The sequence below is a fragment of the Rhea pennata genome, chromosome 18 (assembly GCF_028389875.1).
Source record: "Rhea pennata isolate bPtePen1 chromosome 18, bPtePen1.pri, whole genome shotgun sequence".
NCBI classification, from domain to species: Eukaryota; Metazoa; Chordata; class Aves; order Rheiformes; family Rheidae; genus Rhea; species Rhea pennata.
Window position 1 is genome coordinate 12,781,322 of NC_084680.1, and position 14,728 is coordinate 12,796,049.

The 14,728-nt window shown below is 45.4% G+C and overlaps 1 protein-coding gene across 13 annotated transcripts in view; it reads left to right on the forward strand.

Annotated features, from left to right (window-relative positions):
- The window catches only part of DAB2IP (DAB2 interacting protein), a 216,169-nt gene extending 201,441 nt beyond the window's left edge, over positions 1–14,728 (forward strand). For 10 of the 13 annotated variants that reach the window (XM_062591355.1, XM_062591358.1, XM_062591353.1 and 7 more), the window contains 3 exons: positions 4,010–4,212; positions 5,819–5,906; positions 8,970–14,728. In XM_062591355.1, coding sequence (XP_062447339.1) covers positions 4,010–4,212; positions 5,819–5,906; positions 8,970–9,137 — 459 coding nt within the window. In that variant the 3' untranslated portion in view covers positions 9,138–14,728. The remainder of the gene's footprint in view (positions 1–4,009; positions 4,213–5,818; positions 5,907–8,969) is intronic. The other 3 variants (XR_009960279.1, XM_062591356.1, XM_062591357.1) reach the window with 3 other exon arrangements.

The following is a 14,728-nucleotide window of genomic DNA, read 5'->3' on the forward strand; positions in this document are numbered from 1 at the left end:
AAGTCAGCCAGCCAAAGCCTGTTACTTCCCCATTCCTACTCCCCCCCTTGCTGGAGAGGAAGAAAGCTTAAAAAGTGAAGCAAACATACCCAGGAAACAGGGAAGGGAGTAAGACAGTGGCGGTTTCATGCCTCACAACAAAGACATGTGGCAAGAAGCAGCTTTCACACTAGAAAGCTGTAAACAGACCTAAATATTAAGGCCAGATTCTGGTCTTGAATATAGAACTGCGGCCTCTGCCTTCACTGATGTAGTGACATTGCTCCAAGCTTATAGTTAAGTCATGCAGACTAGGGCCTGGCCAGTCTGTGGCTCTGTCAGGGAGTCAGTTCTAAAGAATTCAGTCTGAGCCTGCATTTGTGGAGAGGCTCTATACTGCTGGAGGAATAGAGGGAAGGAAGAATAATTACTTCCTTCCCTCCTTCCCAGAGAAGCCTGGAGTGGGAGCAGCATGGAAAAGACTGCGTATGTCTGGGAAAGGGTCAAGAAATAGGGTTAGAAATTAGGATGCTGTTGTCCGGTTTGAGAATTTCCCATCTTTTTTTTAATTGCTGCTTCTGCAAGATGCTTTCTCAGCAGCTTGGCACTGCCAGGACATCTGCAGTAGGCCACAGTTAGCATTTGAGACCTTTCCTGAATGTGCATTCCTTTTGTCTCATCAGCCATGAGTTAACACCAGGTTAGCTAGAACTGCAGACATGACCTTCCATGTACCTTTTTTCCAGCAGAGTCCTGTGTGTGTTTCTGTAAGAATAACCTTCCCATTCTAATTTTGCTGTGCTATATTGCTTTGGGACTAGTTATCTGTTAACTTCTAGTGAAATGCCAAAGCCAGGTGTAGTAGGGACTGGACATACAAGAAGAAAGCTCGCAGTTTTCCCCAAGAAAAAATACAGCAGTTGTTCGTGAGAGTTCAATGCATTTTTTTATTGGCTTTCTCCTCCTTAGATATTCTCGTAAAAACAGAGACATGCACTGATCAGATAGCAGCTGACACAGAAAAAAACTCTGTAATCAGCAGCTTTGTTTCCAGATGTATAAGAATATGACTTAAGCACAGAAGGTAGAGCTCTTTCTTTTCCATAACAGAGACACCAGCAGACAGCAAATGAAAGAGAAGGTGCTGTCAGGCTGGTATGTATGGCATTGCTGTATTGATCACTTCAGTGCTTCAAAAAGGGTTCAGTGCTCATTTGAATCTAAAGTGGAAACAAGAGTGATGGGCTTCCCTTTTGCATAGGAACTGGAGGGTGAGGTGAAATGCCAAAGAGCCACACAACAAGAAATGTATGCTGGCCAAATCCAGCTCACATGTGCAAACTCCCACAGGCAGGCAGAAGGCACTCCAGTGTGGACACTGTGCATGCCAAGCATTGTCGCTAATCCCTTTTCCTGGCAACCTTTCCTGTGAAATGGGCTCAACTTTTAACAGGTGGGGACTCACATGGACTGCTGTATTTCCATGCCAGCCCAAGAGACGCTGTCCCCTGGGAAGCCCCTGGCTCACCCTGTCCTGCACAGAGAGGGGTTTGCCAGCACTGGGCCCTGCTCAGTCAGGGTAGACCACGTCAGGATTATAAATTCTGACAGTATTGCAGCAAGTCCCTCCCTGCCAAAAGTTCTGACATAGTCTCCCCCACAGGAACCTGATGTCTCATTCCCATGCAGCATCTTTTGTTACTTTGTTGTCATATCAGTCACTGGCATTAAAGCTCTTCATTAGCATAATCTCTCTCCCCACTACCGTAAGACTTGAATGGTAACCAAGAATGAGACAAGTGTTCTAGAGACAGGAACGACTCCTACGGTCTCTGAGGCCTCTCCTGATATCACTTGAGCTCACTTACGCTGCTATTTTAAGGCTAGGGTAGGTATTCAATCTTTCCTGTTTGAGCAACTCCCTTCCATCCGACTGTACTGCTTCTGTGCAACTGTATGGGTGTTTGTGTCGTCCCCCTCCCCCCCCCCCCCAAATAAAAACACTCCAGATGATTTGATTACATGTGCAAGCTGTGTCTTTTCAGTGGCTCAGTGAAAGCTTTGCTTAAAGGAAAACCGCAGTGCTCTATTGTGACTGTGTCTGCCCAGACAGAAGGAGCTCATAGGTCATTCCCACTCTGCCTGCCATGGCCTGAATACTTTGGCAATTCAGGAGACCATCAGCCTCATAAATTTGCAGTCCATGTGAGTCACAGTTACTTTTGCTCTCAGCCAGTCAGTTGGTGGAGTGGTTTGATATTAGATTATTTGATATTGGCATGGGTGCATTTACATGAGCTGGAGAGCTGGCTGACTGCTACACATACTGGTACACGTGAAGCAGCATGGCTGCGTTCTCTGATAAAGAGCTGATCTTTTAGTAAAACTCCTCAGCACTTTCTCAAAGGTTGGACACAAACAGGTTTCTTGTTCAAATGCTTACACAGTTGGAGATGGCCAAACCCATTAAAAGCCATTCTCTCAGTTAACAAATACAAGATTAAGCACATTTCTGTCAATTCATGAATTGAATTCATGTTACAAGTGGCTATGCCACTTTAAACCATATTTGAAGAATCCTCGTGAATCAGATTCTTTCTTGTCTCTAACACTTTAAGCAGCTTGTCGAAATATCAGCTCCATGTTAATTATTCTAAGGGTTAGGGCTGTTGAGATTTTTTTTTTTAACCATTTTCAAAGATAATTTTTTGAAATTGCAGTCTCTTTTCTCTTGTACAGCTATGCACTGGAGTTTTCCTTTATCAAAGCAAGTTGTACTGAATGCTATGCTTCTGCTGAACCCAATTTTACTGAGTTAGAAAGCTCTCCCTTTTTTTGTAACTGTTTTATTCTTTTGCTGCTACCGATTTTATCTCCGTGTGTATGGATAGTACAATCTGTGGGGTCTTGGCTTCATGCAGCAGCTCTTCTCCCATTGAACCCTGGTTTGACATCTGACTGTGTTGTTTAAAATAATGATGGGCTACAAAATGCAGTACTGCTCACGCAGTCTCTGATCAGTGTGCACAGCTTGTGCCATGTTAGGAGCCTCTTTGACATCCATTCCCTTCCGTGAGAGTTGAACCTGGTCCTGCCTTTGGTTCTGTGGGCTACAGTCCACTGACGGCTGGCTACGTATTAGCTCAAATCCCCTGGAGACACTAGGTGGAATTAGAGCCACCCAAGGGGCAAGTGACCAAACAGACTGGCAGCTGATTGATGGCCTGCATGAGATTAGTTTGACAGTCCCAGTGGAACTTGACCAAAAAAAAAAAAAAAAAAAAAAAAAAAAAACAATGCACTGGTTGACAACTGTGCTGGCAGTCTCGGCAGCAGTGTAGCCTTGCACTGAAGCAAAGCTTGCACTGCTACGTATTGAGCAGTTAGCCTGGGCTGCTAAAACCCCAGAGCAGCTGCTCTGCCCTCCTTGCTTGGGGACTTGCCTGGCACTTCATGGGAACTGTGACCACTCTGCTCTGTGACTAGACTGGCCTATGTCAGTTACTGCAGCTGCGCGCCCCCCCCCACCCACCATCCCCGCCCCGGGCGCAAAGAGGGAATTAGTGTTAACAGCTCATGCTTGGCCTTCAGTAACTCTGAAGCACCCTGTGTTTATTGCTTTAGACTGTAGAGCTCATGTGTAAACCCAAAACCCCACCAATGCAGCTTTTTCTGCTTGTGTTTAGCCCTGCACTGTTCATTTGAGGAAAATTCCCAGCTGCATTTGCCATTGAATCACCCTAACCTGCATCCCCATGTGAAATGCCAAACTCTGCTAACCACCCATTCTCTGAACCTGCTAGTGACCTGCTATCCAGGAGGACCGTGCCATCGCTCCTAACGCTGCATGGAGAAGAGGAGTGAAGAGGTGTCAGCGGCACACAGGGTTATCTGATGCAGTTTTGCAGCTAGGCCAGTGCAAGGAAAGGGGCGAGACTGGGTTACAGGGAAATCCTGGCAAAGGCAAAGCCTTACTAGGTAACATGCCACGTATGTTTTCTCGTCCTGTGTCTGTCCTTGCATACTATAGTACCAGCAGGATCTAGTAGTGCTGCAGGACAAGCTTCGCATCTCCAACAAGAAGTTGGAAGAGTATGAGACACGCTTCAAATGCCAGGAGGAGACAACGCAGAAGCTGATGCTGGAGTATCAGGCCAGACTTGAGGAAAGCGAGGAGCGGCTCCGGAGACAGCAGGAGGATAAGGAGATCCAGATGAAGGGCATTATCAGCAGGTACAGGGAAGTTGTGTGTGCGTGCGTGCACGCGCATGCGCGTGCTTGCTCGCTCATGCATGCTCACACACCGTGTGGATCAGAGGAAGGCAGGCACACAGCCTGACTGGCCTTGGGGCTGACCCCTGCTCAGGAGAACCTTTTTTTTTTTTTTTTTTTTGGCGGGGCCAGGTTTCCCATGTGGTTTTTCAGTGTCTGTTCCTTCCCTGCCCTTCTGGGTTACAGCCCCCGTGGGATTCCCAGCCTCAGCACTGCAGACCCTAAATCTTTGGGTCCCATCCAACACTGTCATCTGGGACAAGCAAAAATTCACATTTTTCTTGACTCTTAGAGGCAGAATTTTGGGAGGGAACTTAGAGCTGGCAACCAGCCCTAGCTCTCAGAGGAGCTGGCAGGCGGGCTCTTCTGTTTGTCTCAGAAGTAGATCTAAAAACTGAAATGTTCTGATATTTAGCTGAAGATCTCATCACCATCCCATTACTCACAGCTGTGAACCCCCTTCTCCCACCCAGTGTAATGTGGTGTTTATGCTCTTCCGGCACATAAGACTTTTCTAGTCCAGCTAGATTGATCTTTATCTGAGCCAAACCAACTTACATCTTTTAATGTGCCTTCATAAATTAGCTCTCGCTTTTCACATAAGCATTTGGGCAGTCTATTATAGAGGTGTCTAGGGAATTAACATCCAGGAAAAAACGCCTTTGAAATACTGGTTTGTGTGTGAGAAGAAGTAGTGCCAATGCCAATGTGTGTCCCTTTCGTGCTTGAATGCACAGCTGCAGGTACTGGGAGCATCTCAGTGCATGCCTCAGAGTTGCAGTTTCAAATGAGAGGGCACAACCTTTTATGGATGATGGAGGCTGCTATACAAGGCCTGGTCCAGCTGCAGACTACCTTCTCTGCTACTTCGCACTCCTGCTATGTGCTTCAGAAACATACATCACCCCTTTGCCTTCCCTGGTGTCAAGAACTAAATAAGGAAATGATCTGAATCATTCATCCTGGGTGGCTGATTTAGACAGGTGTAAGACTAAGGTCTAGGCAGCTGGATGTGACAGAAACCAGCAAATGTAATTAACGTACTCTTGACATTGCATGCTTACTACAAAAGGCCGTTACCTTTCAAAGTGTTTGATCCAATTAGAAAGTGATCAAAGCAATCTTGCCTTAGTGGTAAAAACAGCCTCCTGGGTCACTTTCAGGCTGCACAAGAGCTAGGAGCACTCATGGCTTAGCATGGCTGCAAGACAGAGAGAAATTTTCTGAACAGAGCACATGAAGAAATGCTCTGTGGGGCACACAAGGCAATCAGGCATACCCTGAGCTGTTAGTGCCCTTTCTTTGGGAGTGCTTTGGATATGCTGTTTTTTCCCCTCTCCTAAAGAAGATAGATAGCTTTTCATAAAGCCACCAGCTCCAAACCAACCTGTACTATATCAGAAGTCCAGGGAGATGAGAAGTTATAAAGCTACAGGAGCCTTCTCCCTGCCCCTTTTCCTCCCAGCACTCAGATTACCTTCTTAAACTGTACAAACCACTTTGCAAATGAGGGCTATGTGCTCAGCATCCTAAAAGCATGTGTTTTTCTTGCCTATTCTGCTGCCAGACTGATGTCAGTTGAGGAGGAGTTAAAGAAAGACCATGCAGAAATGCAGGCTGCTGTGGATTCCAAACAGAAGATTATTGATGCGCAGGTGAGTCCTTGATACCAAGAACTGCAGCAACTTTCAGGGTAAGTCTACCAATAGGTAAACCCCTTGCCATGCTGCAGTGTCAGGTCAAGCACAGCAAGACTGCCTGGCATGGGGAAGACAGCACCAAGCTGAAGTCAGTGAAAGAGCACATCAGAGTTGAGCATGATGGTATTTATTATCACAGCATTTGTATTTGTACAGCTGTTTCCAGCCTCAGAGATTGGCAGGCAACACAGAGGATGTGGGGAGTGGCAGTATGCAAAGCAGAGAAGAAATGGCAGGAATAAAATCTTGACAAGGAAATGGTGTGATAGAAGGGCCAAAGAAATGCCATGCAGGAGAAGAATGCATGCATCACGCTGGGATGGAGAGGCAGATTTGTGGAAGGTGTGTCACCTGCAGGATATGAAGGGAGCTGATGGGAAGAGGAAAAGGCTGTAGCTAGAGAATAAGATGGGACTGTGACAATGCTAGATAATTTGCCTTATGCACAAGGTCAGCATATAGCAGTAAGCACCCTCTTCCTTCCAGGGATGGCCCTAGTCACATCCATTCAATTTGTGGAAGGATTGTACCCTCATTGACTCAGGATCCCTAGAGCTTTGCTTGGTTCTTCATACTCAGTTCAATCTCAGCTCTCACACCACAAGCCACATCTTTGCTTGGGATTCCTTTTTTCACAGCTTCTGAGCTGACTACAGCAGCTGCCCCATTATGGTTTTATGCAGATTCTTTCACAAACCTTTAGCTACAGGTCTAGGCCAAAATGAAGGAGAATTGGATTCAAATGTCGGGTAGTGTTTCTCAGCCTAAAGGCTCTTTCTAGTCTCTCTGGTCACTAGTCTTTCTCATCCTTTTGGATGTGCAAAGTGGCTTGGCAGGAAGCAGGGCATTAGATTAAGTTGCACACTGTGGAAAGCACAAATTGACTCCGCTGGTTGCTGTGCATCTCCTGCCCTTGGTGGTGACACAGGCCAAAATGCACATAGGGATTAGAGGAACACCTCAGTTCCACAAATCGAGCCAGCCTAGCCTCACAGGAACGTACAGAGGCCTGAATGCTGGAAGCCTGCTGTGTTCCAGCCCTCCAGACAGTAAGCCAGTGAGGCAGAGATTGTTTCCTGCCATAGAAGCACCTTTTACTTCACTACCAAAAATCTGCCGGAATGATGTTCTGCTGTATAACTTCTGGGAGTCAGAGAGCTGGCATGGTCAAAGATGGAAATGAGCAGAGTAGAGGCAGATGTGGTTCCTTTGGGCAGGAACAGAGTCTGCACAGTTCCAGTTGCGCTTGAAAGACCTGGATACAAGGAACACATAGGCTGGCCAGAGTAAAGCCAACGTGTTCTTCAGCCTTGGGGTTGTGGCTTACGTTATTAGGAAGCTAAGCACTACAGATTACAATGATAGACGGTTATTGGGTTATGGAGAATCTGAAAATGTGGTCTATAATCTCTTAATTTGTCTAGGCAGAGATCAGTATTTTCTCAGCAGCTCAACTTTTTCTGCAGTTTGCATTGCTACTGTATCAGTTTTAAGGACCGTATTAATCACTTATGAGTCACTAGTCATGATTAATTTAGCTAATTAAAAAGGAGATCAGACAGTAGCAAACTTTTTTTTTTAAAAAAAACAGTGATTTTCTGTAATTTGTTCAAAGATAGTAAATCAACATGTTAATTCTGCACTCAGGCAAAGCCTAGCAGATAGGAGCCTATTACTGGGATCTGTGCAGATTGAGGACTGCCAGCAGCTCTCACCAGTCTACCCTGTACCTGGCTAGTGCATACCACCTTGTGTGTTACATGTGAGGCTGTTACCACAACCTCAGTGCTTTTAGCTTTTTGTCATCTCAGTCTGTACAATGTCAGACATGGTCACAGAAATTTATGCACAGACTGCCCCTTTGAGGTGTTTTACTCCCTCTTGCTAATTAGCAGACAAAAGAAAGAAGGTGACTTGTTCAGTATGAAAAAGAACAGCAGTGGCAGAATCAGACTGCAACACAAAAGCTCTTTCTCCCAGCCTTATAATACTGCAGAGTACCTGTAACAGTAGTCAGTCAGTGAGAGCAAGGAACTTGCCATTACAGATGTCCTGGGAGGCCACAAGTCGTCTGAACTATTAATTTACACTAACAAAATCAATTAAATGCTGATATGAATAACCATCATGAGAGAGAGCTAGATTTTAGAAGAGGAATCTCTCTACTCTCATTCTAACAGCTGCAGATGGGCTAGAAACAGTGCAATGATCTTCATAACTGAAGAATTCGAGAAGCTGCTTTATCTCCATTTCATTCAGGATCAATTAGATGGTAAAATGACTTTAGCTCCAGTTCCTCTTGTTCAAAAGTCTGATGCATTAAAAACTTGTGTAGGCCAAACAGCTAACCACGGAGAACTAGAAAGAGACTCAAAACAGCATCACTTGGGACAGCAAGGATAGGGATTTCCTGTTGCCAAAGCAATTCTGAGAATGGGATCAAGGCTAGGAGGTCCTTCCACCTAACATCACTACAAGAGTCACATGAACTGGAATATTACACTACAGGGATTGTTGCTTTTCTGAACTGGTCCAGATACTGGTGTACTGTAGTTAGCTGAGGACGACATTCTTAAAATCACACTTCCCAAACCAGAATTCTGGAGGCTTTTAATCTGGCCTTCCGGAAGGGAAATCAGGCTTTGCATGAGCCCATCACAGCTCAGCTGAGTTCACAGCCAGGGCACAACCACAGCCTTGTAGTCTGACTGAGGTTTCTGGCTGAAACATAGCCTGTGTGTTGCTAGCTTGGAGCACAGGTAGAGCTCACTTATCTCTGCTTGCTAGATGACTGCTTGCTTGGCAAGCAGCAGGGAAAACCATGGGCTAAACACATTTGCAGACTTATTAATAGCAGTGGGTTTCAGGAAATTATGTCTTAAAGAAACAACAAAAACAAAGAAGGGTACTGGTCCAAAGAAATTCTAGGTTGCCATTTTGGAACTAGCCTTGGCATCATAGAAATCAGGTCCTCACACATTTCCACTTACCGTGCCCCTTCTGCCTATTTGTTTGCAGGAGAAACGCATTGCTTCACTGGATGCTGCCAACGCACGGTTAATGAGTGCCCTTACTCAGCTGAAAGAGAGGTACAGCATGCAGACACGTAATGGGATCTCCCCCACAAACCCAACTAAATTGCAGATTACTGAGAACGGAGAATTCAGAAACAGCAGTAATTGTTAACCCATGGAGGGCGCTGCCGCAGGAGAGGAGGCCTGGCCAGACAGACCGTGCAGCAGCAGGTGTGAGCCCCAGCTTCAAAGAACGGCTGCTCTCCCCCCCCCCTCCCAGAGAAACCAGCTCCTTACTGTGGACGGTGTACTTGACTGAGCCTTTGTGGGAGATGCTAACGCCAGCACATTGAGGGGACGAAAAGACCGAGTGTGAGATGAGTGGCATAAGGAAATACCATATATTTGAGAATTGCTGTCACTGTTGGATTTAAATCACTGTTTAATGTTTAAACAAAGTAACCTTTTCCTTCCAAACTGCCCAAAGGAACCCTCAACCCTTCTAGCAAAGAATAATGCCCTTGTCACTGCAGTAAGAAAAATAAAGGGAGCTGGGCAGAGCTGGTGGCAGGCAAGGCCCAGTCAGTCTAATTAAACTGTGTTCAATAGGTAGTTTGCTGGCAGTAACAGCTCAGGGGAGGATGAGAATGAATTGCTGGGACTGCAGTTCAGTGTAGCCCCACTGGCAGCTGAGTGCTGCTATACATAGCTGTACTAGGGATTGGCAGTAGAGCTTGACCCACCCCGCCTGTGACTCCCCTGGAGCACAGCCCTCACTCCTCAAAGCAAACTTGAGCCCAGAAATCTTTTTTTTTACCTGGCTTTCCTGAGGCCACTCTAACATTTACAGCATGTGACTATCATCAGCAGGGCATTTACACAGCTAAGTAGTGTTTAATTAACAGGGGGCATAGTCCAGATGAGAGGTCAGGGCTCACTCTGTGCAATGTGGCAGCCAAAAGAGGAGCTGAATGGAGAGCCATGGCTCAGGGCACTGGAGAAGGTTATGGTTAGTACTGCTGGGGCTGCTCTGGAGGTCAGTGGGCAGCCAAAGGGAGCAGAGCATGCTCAAGGCCATGGCACACAAGTGGAGCAGAGGGGAGCTGGCATCTGGTGAGCAGCTGCTTGAGTCCTCTGCCTTGCTGCTCTTCTCTCACAGAAAAAAGGAAGGAAAAAAGGGGAAAAGGAAGGGCAATAATTCCAGCACATTGTGCCCCCTACATGTCTAGCTATAGAATAAAGTAAATACTGCCTGAGCTTGGCCCCTGTGCTGTGAATGAGGCACAGGGGCTGGATTCCACAGTGTTCACTGTGCCAGAGGGGGAGTGAAGAGGCCATAGCCTTGCTTGACAAGGGGTTCATTATGGGGATGTAATGCTCTGTGTAGAGATTCAAAAAAAAAGAAAAAAAAACACTAATTCTGGGGAGAAAAACAGGCAAACAAACAGGAAAAGCCCTGAAGAACCATGAAGATCGGTAATTGTATTTCTTTTCTTTCACAGTACGCGTTAGAAAAAAAAACAGCCCATTTTCTGGAATACTGTCCTCTTTAAATTGGGAATGAGCACTGCATGGAAATTAACCGGCTTGAAGAATGTAAAACTTGGTCGTAAGGGAGTAACCAACAAGAACAGCAGCCACCACCGAAAGGCCCCTTGTCAGGAAGCACTGTGCAGGCATAAGCCAGGATTAGACTTTCCTAACCGCTGAAACATGCAGATTCGGCACACTCAGACACGTTGTGCTCAGCGGAGGGGTCACCTCCTTAACGGGGGATTGTGCCGCTGACCTGCCGCCACGGTGTGTTTGTTGGTTTGTGTTTTTTAAGTTAGTACTTCATGACTCCCAGTCTCAGAGCAGGTCACTCATACCAAGAGCCAGAGAGATTTCTCTGAGATATGGATAACAGTGTACAGTGTACAGGACATCTGCCTATTCCTCCCACTGAATTTTAATATACTTGTTGAATGCTTGTCCTTGCTCCTCCTGCCATGTGTAAATGTACAGTCAAAGGGCCGAGGATGTTCACTGAGCTCTGCACAGCTTAGGTACCGTCTCCAACCTCACAGTACCTAGGCTGCCTGAGCAGGACACTATTTGCCAGTGAGCGCTGCATTGCCATGCTGCCCCGCAGCCGTAAGGCTCATTAACAGCATTCTTCCACATGTAACTGTTGTAGAAATTAAAGATGCTTTCTTTTCCTAAAAGCTCTTCTATTGTTGGGAAGGCCTGGGCTAAGTCCGGTGAGGCTGCACCTGCTGCAGCTCCGGTCCTTGGAAGAGTGAACATGTTGCTGGGCTCCTGAGGTCTCCACACACAGCCAGCACCTGCAGAGTGGCCCAATCACAGAGCAGACCCCCAAAGGAGCTCCTCAGAGGAAAGCAGTAACTAAACACTTACGGCATTTCAGTCACCCTTGAATTTTGGAAAATTAGCACATACGCCTTTTTGAAGAAGCTCACAAAACTGACACGGTTACAGCTCGAGAAAGACCCAGACAGGTTAGGCGATACACAGGGTACTATGAACAGTTTGCTACGTACACTTACATCTGCCATTGTCTCAGAGTCAAATACATTGTAAGAACTCTGCAAAAAAGACTATTTTAAACTGCTGTTGCCCTGAGATGTATTTTTTTTTTCTTAAGAGCTGACTGATTGTTTCTAAGTTCTGAATTATTTGTGTTGTGAGAGACAAAGGTTTTCTCAAGAGGAAAATAACACAGACAAATGGAAATGCTTACAGGGTGTGGGGGCAGGCGCCCCACCAGGAACATGTTTCCATTCATACATGGAAGTAATTTTGGGATGCAAAGTCAGTGCTCTCCATAAGAGCTGGAAAAAAGAACATACCCACAAAACAATTGTCCAGTACTGAAGCTAACACAGTATATTTTAATCTTCTGTTCAACCACAAAAAAGCCAAGGCACTTCTCCCACCCACTCTCACACCCCCCCCCCCTTTTTTTGCCTCCCAGGATCTGTCAGAAGCACCTGGTCAACCTCAAACTTGCAAATTGCTTAATGCACATTGTTCTGCTGAAATAGCAGGCAAAATCCTTGCATAGTGAGTTATTAAACGGTTAAAAGTTCCAGAGCCAACACCTTCTGGAGTTTTTACTTACTTAGTTTCCTGAGCCAGTATGAAAAGAAACGCAAATCAGGATGACACCTCTTTACAGTAGAGGTTCCCCCCAAGCCTGTTTTCCCAATCACGCCTTTCCCTATAAGCTTCAACAACTCGACCTAAATATGACCCCCCCCCCCGCAAAAGTCTGGGGATAGGTTCTAACACCTAGGCTCAGCTCTGTTATTTCAATTTATGTTTCTGTTATTTATAAACTGTACTTACGTGTGTGTGTGTGTGTGTGCGTGCGCGCACATGCATTTGTGCGCACATGCCTGCGAATGTGAGTGAGAGCTTGCAAGTGTGAGTGCAGTGTGGCCAGGTAACCTGATTGTGGCCTCAAACCTGGTATCTGGCACAGCAATACCAGCGGCAATTCACAGAGGTGCTTGCAGCACCAGAGTAAAGCAACCACTACATGTAATGTTTTGTGATCTGCTCCATTTTCTTTTTATTCTTGCGCTTTCTACAGTGAGCAGCTGTTCTAGTAAAACTCGAAGAAGTGTAAACAAAACAAAACTCAGATTTTTATCTTAATACAAGTCTTAACTTCTTTTTTTGTAAATGTTTTCAGTGTTTACTGTAACGTATCTATCTCACTAACAGTGTACATAGTAATTTACTTCTGGTGCTGCTTATTTGGTCAGGATTTGGCTGTATCTCACTGCTGTTTTGGAGAGGTGGACTCAAACTAACAAATTTGGATCCAGACACAGGTTATGATTTCAGCCCTCCTTTCCCTTTTTTGATCTGAGGGAAGGGGAGGGGAGATTAAGCCAACTCAGATCCAGATTTGGCATTGCCCCACCTCAAGAATTCTACTTTAGAGTTTTGATTTTTTTTTTAACTGTAGTGAACACTTCTGAATATGAACAACATTTTGTAAAAAGGGCAATCAATGAAATGGACTGAACAGTATCCAAGGTCTACTGCAGACTGTCAGTCTCATCATTTTGGCCAGGGACTATAGCTTGTTTAGTGCCAAAGAATTGGTGAACAGAAATCCTTCCCCGTGCCAACTGATTACTACAGTGTACTCCCCAGCCCCTTCTGCACCAGTTTAAGCAAATCCTGCCTCCATCCAAAGAGTCGTGTGCCACTCTGCATTGTCATTTGAGTCTGGTTGGTTTTGTTTTCCGATTTTGCTCTTTTAAAGCACTGACTGCACTGTGAGAATACGCGGACTCCTCTGGCCTGGCAGGTAGCCTTGCAGGTTTCTGTGGGATACAGGACATAGGTTCTGCTACTACAAACGTTCCTAAAGGGAGAAGGGACTTGGTGGACCTGAACAATGCATTACAGGCTCTCTTAGGAAAGCAACCAGCAAGTAATCACTTCTAAACTTTAGAGGGCTCATGGGCTTTTCTCTGTTACTAATGATGTCCTTAATAAGAGGCAATAGAAAAGGTACCTAAGCCTGTTCTGTGACAAACAAAAAGATTTTCGGTTACATCATAAGATGGAATTAACTCACTGATTCATTCTGCCAGGGCAGCCACAAGGACTGGCTCACGAATAAAGTCTGCAAGGGGCTCATGTCCCACAGCAATCCCAGGGCAAAGGTAGCGGCCCTGGGCGAAGCCTTTCTGAAGGCAGTTCCTACAGACAGCGGTGCTCCAGCAGTTCCACCTAAGGTCACTGCCCTTTCAGTAATATGTAGCTTTGCTTTGGAAGTGTGAAGCAGAAAATGCAAAGGGAACAACTGTGACACTGTTCTTGGGGTGAACATGGAGTTTCTTTGCAGCACTACATCCTCACCTGCCACACTATTGTGTTCAACCTTTTCCTTAAAGATTTGCATTCAAAGCAACCTAGAACTCGACAAAACCTGGGCCAGTATGGGATCTAACACTGGTCAGACTGCATGGCTACCAAGAGGTTCCTTAACTGGACACAGGAATGGGTGTTGCCCATCTCCGAACAGGTCTCTGAATTGTCAGGGCAATTTCAGAAGACACAGCTTTGCTACAAGGCCTGGAAGTGTGGTACCTGCCCTGCACTGAGAACCAGCCAATCCCTGCTGTAACCCTACAAAGAGTACTGTTGCCTTTTTCTTTTCCTTGGGGTGAATTACACTGTGGGATAGGGAGATGCTGAAGAGAGGGAGGATGACAGAAGCCTGCTAACAGGCAACTCATGGGATTTCCAAACCAAATCCAATCCCAAGTATGTTACACAACACTCAAACAATCAAGCTTTGGAAAAGGGTATCACAGTCAAGCATAGATATTTACAGGTTACATGAGTTGTGACAACGCTGTAAATTCACGTGGTTCTGCATTCAATTATGAGTACCCCAAAAGTGCAGTCTCCATGTTCACACATTACTTTTTATCATACATCACTGTGTCTTAAGATATACCTCTTTCTCTCTGTATATCTGCTTAGGCTGATACTTGTTCCTGATAAGCAGTTGCTATGTTTTATATCCTCTTATAAAAAAGAAATTTTTTTGTAAGTATGTTTAAAAACAAAAATAATGCAAAGTGGAAGTGTTTGCTGAATCTCCTTCAGCTCCTTTTAAACTATATAATAATGTACAGAGAAAGTTGTTGGTGTTCAAAGAAATGACGTGGCTGTGCAATTTATGTACATTTGCAATTAGAAATATTAAAGATTTATTTAGATATTTTATAA